Source organism: Muscardinus avellanarius (genome assembly GCF_963383645.1).
Source record: "Muscardinus avellanarius genome assembly, chromosome: 4".
NCBI lineage: Eukaryota > Metazoa > Chordata > Mammalia > Rodentia > Gliridae > Muscardinus > Muscardinus avellanarius.
Window position 1 is genome coordinate 156,365,800 of NC_137789.1, and position 7,458 is coordinate 156,373,257.

At 47.3% G+C, this 7,458-nt stretch overlaps 1 protein-coding gene across 1 annotated transcript in view; it reads right to left on the reverse strand.

Moving 5' to 3' along the window:
• The window catches only part of DHX32 (DEAH-box helicase 32 (putative)), a gene marked incomplete at both ends in the record, with an annotated part of 37,189 nt that extends 30,178 nt beyond the window's left edge, over positions 1-7,011 (reverse strand). The window contains one exon of the mRNA XM_080693809.1: positions 6,730-7,011. Coding sequence (XP_080549935.1) covers positions 6,730-7,011 — 282 coding nt within the window. The remainder of the gene's footprint in view (positions 1-6,729) is intronic.
• Positions 7,012-7,458: the final 447 nt, after the last annotated feature.

Consider the following 7,458-nt stretch of genomic DNA (forward strand, 5'->3'; position numbering starts at 1 on the left):
AGCACTTAGCGAAAGTTGTGCAATAGGGTGAAAAAAGTAGCAAATCACTCCTTTAATGCATGAGAAAAAAAGTATTTACAAAGCAACTTATCTGGCAATTTTGGCCATCGATAACTCCTAAATTTATAGATTGAGTCTAGAAACTCTCCCTGGCTAGAAATCAATACTTCAAACATTCTTGTTCTGAACTCACTTAATTTTTTCCCCTACTTTCTCGACCCACTTTCTAAACACAGCTTTCTGTATGGAGCGGTATGCCAAATGTGTTAAAGCCCAAGCAGCGAGGCAGCTTGCGCCATGCCCCGAAGCCTGAAGCCTGCCTGGCCGCAGAGCAGGCAATCAGTGTTGGGGCACTGAGAATGTGCACCGCCTCTTACCTCCTGCCTGAAAGGAAATCTCTGGGACCCAGGCAATGTGCTGCTAGGGAGTTGGTAGGAGGAGTCCTGGGTAAGCCAAACCTAAAGCACACCAAGGATCGGCAAGTTCAGTTACCACCAAGGTGTACACATTCAGAAAGTGCTCCCTTCCCAGCTCTGAGCAGCCCACACGGAGGCCGGGCTCCTGGACCTGGAGGAGAGGGGATCCAGGGACCTGTTCTTCCTGTAAGAATGCACAGCAGCTCTGGGTCAGAGCCAGAGGGCACCAGCAACAGCAAGCATCGGCATGGTCCTGGCATTGCCTGGCACCACCATGGCAAGAGGATGTCTATGTGAGTGGTCCTGGTGTACACTCCCTGCCCTTTCCATCCCTGCTGAAGACTTCTTCACCAGCTCAGTGGTGATATGGCTCAGTAAGAATAAATGAAGTGAGAAAAAAAGGCCTCTGTGAGACACACCCTGCTCTGTTAAGCACACCCTGCTCCCATTTTAAATCACTAGTGTGTCCAGGAGGCCAGATTCCTCTTCTGCTTTCTTCTCTCGGTGTCCCTGGGCCCCTGATCCTGCAGCAAGTGCCACCATCCCAGATATTGGCTTGTGCTGCAATACCAGGATCACAGGCTGCCCAGCTGGATGGAACCTGAGGACCACCTGCTCGCAGGGTGAGCCCCGTCCAGGGGGCTCTGCAGAGTGTCCGTGCCCAAGCCTTCTCCTGCGCAGCATCCTGCCCAGCATGCACTTCACTGAGGAGTGAGACCTTTCCCAACCAATGCCACACGTTCCTGGGCATCACCATTTACACACATCTCGCCTGTGGGTGAGTATCTAAATCCACCAGCAAAAATGGACAAAGTTTACCCAATCAATAAGGTGGAGACAGTCTGTGCCATCCATCCTGTGTTATTTCATGCTTATTCACCTTACTGACCCATTTGTGGGACATTTAAGGATAAAAGCTAGAAGAAAAGCAAGTAAAAAGAGAGCTCTAAAAATGTTTCCTTTCATAAACCTGCCCCAAAAAACATACCAAGAAAAAGCTCTACAAACAGATGAGAAGTTGTCCTCTTTTCCCCTAGGAGAGTCACAAATAGCCTTCATAACATCTGTACAAGAGAGATGGAATTTTTAGGCTCTGTGGAAAGATCCTAAAGACAGGCTTTTCTTTGAAAGGTTATAAAACTGTGAGGACAAGAGAATAGTCTTGGAAACTTAAAAAAAAAAATAACCAAGTTGTTTCCAGAATTACGAAAATGGCCAATGAGTTGACCTATTTTCTCATCAGTTGAGTACAATCTTGATTTCTCTGAACCTTGAGACACACACTGCCTTTCCACTTCAGAGAAAACAAGCCTGATTAGCCAAAGAGATTGAGAAGTTAAAAATGATGAGGGAAACCGCAGCAAGGGATTAATATAACAGACTACAAAATACAGGATGACACTCCTTGCTCTTAAAGATCAAACCTTCTAAAAGAAAACTCAAGGAATATATGCAGAATTTTGTGAAACTGTAGTGTGGGCTAGCATTTCGGAAGCTAAGTGTGAACAAGTAAGTAAGATGTTGTAAGTAAGGATGGCCACTTTTCTCGGGGAGACGGAGATGTGGAATTTGGGAAGGACCCTAGTGCTGAACTCGGACCAGAGGCACCGTCTGCACACAGACCACACAGAGATGGGTGATGGATATGAGAGATGGACAAATGGAAATACACGAAGAAGTACACACAGAGAAACAGAAATGCACCAGGAGAAGTAGAGAAAGATGCCGGAAACAGGAAGAAAAGGAAAGTGACTCAGACAGATGGACAGAGACGTGTGTGAGTCCACACGTCCTCCCTGATCCATCCACTGAGAAGCAATGATAACCCACAGCCATGGCAGAGCGGGTCCCACCTCTTGTTTCTAAGTTCAACTGGCTCCTGGAGGAGAGTGGCTTTTCCTAGATTGGCCCAGGGAATACACCAGGTGAGCCTGGGACATCTTACCATGCCAGAGAGCAAAGAAGGGCTAGAACACCACGTGGATGTCAGAAGACACGGTGTCATTTGGAGGGAGTCCCGCTGACCGTGTCAGGGACAATCTGGGCAATGGAATCAATGGCTTAGTACTTAACTATAATCCATAGAATACAGAATGTATGAACCCACGCTGACATAAATTACCAAATAAATGAACGACAAAGAAGCGAAAGCCTTTCAGGTAGATTTCAAATAATAAATGTAAAACGCATATTAAAATTAGAAAAATTTTGTCCTGTGGCAACCGTCAAATTAGTAACGGAAAGATAAGAATTACAAAGCACAGCCAGGCGCGGTGGTGCACGCCTGTGATTCCAGTACTAGGCTGAGACGGGAGATCAAAGGGTCTTGGCCAGTCTCAGCAATTCAGCAAGGCTCTCAGCAACTCAGGCTCTGTTTCAAAATTAAAAATAATATGAGATCCAGGGGCACACCTCAGAGATAGAACATCCCTGGGTTCCATCACCAGTAGCATACACAAACAAAACAAAACAGAACGGAATTACCACAGCGTGCTAACACTGCTGGGCGAATACACGATGAGAAGCATACTTCACATGGCCTCAGAATATGTATCTATTAAATGATAGGAGGAAGTTTTGTTCTAGTACTAGAAATTGAACCCAGAGGCATTTGACACTAGCACTATTTTATTTTTATTTTGAAACAGGGCCTCACTAAGTTGCTGAGGTTGGCCTCAAACCTGTGATCCTCTTGTCTCAGCCACCTAAGTACTTGGATTCCCGGCATGCACCACCATGCCTGGCTGATGGGGGCAGATCTTAACTTTGTAAGAAAGAACCAGGCATTGTTGGGTATGGCGGCATATACCTGTACTTCTGCTGTTCAGGAGGCTGAGGCAGGAGGATCTCAAGTTCCAGGTTAGCCTCGGCAATTTAGGGTCAGGGGTGCAGTTCAGGGTAGAGTGCTCCTGGGTTCAGTCCCCAGCACCCCCTTGCCCCCCATACACACAGCCCATAGCTGGCCTGGGATGGCTAAGATGTTCTGCCTCCTGATAGGGTTTGCCAAGCGAGGGGACGCCAGGCCTCCTCTGCAGTCTGCCTGCCACAGAGACAGAGCCCCAAAGCACCCTAAGGACGCATCAGACACATTCAGACTGGGGGAATTCTCCAGAACAGCTCACTGGTTCTCTTCAGAAATGTCAAGGTCACGAAGGACAAGGAGCGACAGTGGTCTGTTACAGAAGAAAGGAGACTTTAAAATGATGATGACATACAATGTAATTTTAGATGGAATTTTGGACTAGATGGAATTTTTTTCATAAAGGCCACTGGGGAAAATGATTAAATTGCGGGTGGCTGCAAGCTAGATGACAAGGAGCGACCGGCATCACGCCCTGTGTCTGTGGCGATCCCGCTGTGACTGCGCACCGTACTCAGTGCTCGCTGAAATACTCCAAGGCAAGGGGCATCTGGTTGCCAACTTACTCTTCAAGGATTCTGAGCAAAATGGGTGTATGTGTGGAGAGGGGTGGGGGTGGGGGAGAGCCACAAAGCAAATTTGGTAACCGCCCTGTGGGGCGTGAGGACGCTCGGTGCTATCCCCGCCACTTTAGGTTTTTTGGTACTGGGGGTTGAACCCGGAGACATTCTACCTCTGAGCTCCACCTTCAGTATTTTTTGTATTTTATATTGAACCGGGTCTTGCTAAGGTGCTGAGGCTGGTCTTGAATCTGAGATCCTCTTTTGTCAGCCTCCCAAGTACAGGGATTACAAGTATGTGCCACCAGGCCTGACTTAAAACTTAATTTCTTTTAACCTGCTATGTGTCCATGGAAACCAAAACAATTAAACTCATGTACGCTTCATCATTAGTTTCTTGTGCTTAATGGAAATCAATCATTATAACAATAAATTGAAATAAAAAGCGAATCAGAATAAACCCTTGATACCAGATGAAAGAATCTTATTGACCTGCCTTCCTCTCTTCTACATACATTTAAAACAAGTAAGTGCCAGAGGTAACAACTTGGAATTGGCAATGTATAGTGGAAAGTTTTCTTTCATCCCAATTCGAAAGCTCCAAGCTGTGAGACAGACGCAGTGCCCAATTCTTCTCAGCCGGGGCTTTGTCATCTGTAAAAACCCTGGGTTTTATCAGATTACCGCTATGGTCTATTCTAACATTATGAGGATCTCAAATGCAGGGTAAAATAGAGATCTCACTTCAGTCAAAACCTGAAGTTCCAACACAGCAGGAGGGACCTGGATAGGAGGTATTCACGGCCTCACTGTGGGGCTCAGAACACAGCACTCACCCCACAGCGACTGCAGGAGACCGGAGAACACCACCCAAACCTCCGCCTAAGGCACCGATTATTTTAAGGGATGCAGACACAAGAGTGGCTCTGGAAAACTGCCCTTCTGTAAGAGAGATCTGGGTCTTCATGTGCCCACCGGCGCCCAGGAAGCGGAACACGGGTGGATGGAGGCAGGGCGCCGGTGGGCACAAGGAGCCGCCGGGGCTGGAGGTGCTTCTCATACCAATTCCTCTCAACGCTTCTTACTTTGCTCCAGAAGACGACGACACATGGTCAGTGTTTAAATACCTTCTTTCAGAAGGAGAGAGCTTCGCATCCCTCTGGGCATCTCCCGTGCGCATGAGGGATACATGTTAGTGAACCTCTCCTCCCTCTGCCCCTACCCATGCAAATCTGTCTTTTGTTACAGGGAGCCCCAGGTAAGGATAGGATGGCAGGGAAATCTTCTTTCTTCTTCTCTCCTCTGCTGCTCTGGCCAGTCTGCTCTCCCCAACCATGGTATTCCCCTGGTCTCTCCTGCAGACCAGCCTGCGGGAGCTCGCTGCCCACACTCCTGCTGCTGACCGCTGTCTGATGCATAAAGCTTCCTTGCTCAAATGAGCTCTTGAAAATAATAATGAGCCGGGCTTGGTGGTGCACGCTTGTAATCTCAGCATTTGGGAGGTTGAGACAGGAGGATCCATGTTCGTGGCCAGCCTCAGCTACTTAGTGAGGCCCTTTGCAACTCAGTGAGACCCTATTTCAAAATAAAGAATAAAAAATAGGGCGGGAGGTGTAGCTCATAGGTAGAACGTCCCTGGGTTCCACCCCCAGTACCACAAAATAAAATAAAATAAAATAAAAAATAAAAGAGAAAGAAAGAAAATAATAATAGTTTTTCTAAGTTTGCTTTTTTTTTTTTTTTTTGTACTGGGGTTTGAACCCAGGGGGCATTCTACCTCTGAGCTATACTCCCAACCCTATTTTATTATTTCAAAACAGGATCACACTAATTGCTAAGGCTGGCCTCAAACTTGCAATCCTCCTGTCTCAGCCTCCCAAGTACTGGGATTACAGGCATGCACTACCACACTCAGTTTATTTATTTTGGTACTGGGGATTGAACCCAGGAATTCTACTTCTGACTTACACCCTCAATCCAATTTTATGATTTTATTTCTTATTTGAGAACAGGGTGCTATTAAGTTGCTAAGAGCCTCACTAAGTTGCCAAGGCTGGCTTTGGACCTGTGATCCTCCTAGCTCAGCCTCCCAAGTACCGAGGGCATAAGCATGCGCCACCACGCCTGACTTACATTTATCTTTTAATAACCACAATCCTTTCCCCCACACACAGCCCAGATCTGGATCATATCTGGTCACTCAGTCATTTCTCACAGTCATGAAAACAGGAGTGCTCTGTGCGGAGGGATGTGGAGCAGAGCCAGCCTCACCAACAGCGTCCCCTCGCACCCTGACGGTCAGATTGCTGGCGTCTACACAGCCACTAGTCCCCAAATCCCTGGTGGGCATACGGCACCTACCACGTCTTTTAAAACATAACACACAGCCAGGCGTGGTGGTGCACGCTTGTAATCCCAGCATTCGGGGGGCTGAGATAGGACTGTGATTCGCAGACGGCTTCAGCTACTTAGTGAGGCCCTCTGTAACTCAGTGAGACCCTGTTTCAAAAATAAAGAATAAAAAGTAGGGCTGGGGGTGTAGCTTGGAGGTCGAATGCCCCTGGGTTCCATCCCCATTCATTTCATTGCACAAAATGAAAAATAAAAAAATAAAACATAACATGCAAAATGAAATAACTTGATTGGATAATTATAGAGATAATCCAGTGGACTACCAAACACAATTAGTTATCACTTTACGAGCTGTTATTCAGCTGCTATTAATAAAATTAATAACATACATAAGTTGACCTAATTATTATCTCTGACTTGCTACTGCTTTTTTTTTCATTTTAGGCGTTACTGTTACAACACACTCTGCTGTGACAGGTAACTGTTAGAGGAGTAACAAAGACACAGCACCGAAAGCAAATGGCTCGCAGCAGCTTCTCACCTGGGAGCTCTTGCCACATTTAGCCTCGCCGGAGACGATCACAATCTGATTTTGAAGCAGGTTCTCCATAAAGGAGTATTTTTCTTTCCATATTGGAAGGTCTTCTCTTTCTTTCAGAAGTTTATAATAACGCGACGAATAAGGCAACCCATCGAAAGGGTTCAGTTCCAAATCCTCACAGGCCAGAACCCCTTCCTCATCGCCGTCGCTGGAGTCCAGGGATTCAGGGAAGTAGCGCTTTTCTGGGGAGGAGTTTGGACATTCCAGCTCTTCTTCTTCCATCTTGTCCAACAGGGAGCTCGGGCTGCTGGCATCCACAGTCCAGTTTCTGCTATCAGTGCCCCATTGCAAACAGGCTTCGAGGGCCTTACATGCACCCGGACGTCTGATCTCCAAGGCTCTGGTCACAGGTCCCAGCAAGTTCAGCTCCTCACGGTGCACCTGCTGTGCCGGCTCACTCGGGCACTCTCCACATGTTAAATGGCCATCAGTGAGCTATGCTAAAAACAAGCACACAGAAAAGAAGAGGAGGATCAGGCATCCCTATGAGAAACTAAAAGGCACAGGCATCACAGGGCATGGTCTTTAAAATCTGCTAACTAGCTCCAACCTGCCACTTCTGCTCCCTGCTGAAGGGACCAGGAGCTGAGGCAGCTCTGCAGGTCAGTGGGCTGCAACCGCTCTCTGGCCAGTTTGGAAACGGTTCCCCAGGAGGCCAGGTGTTCCCCG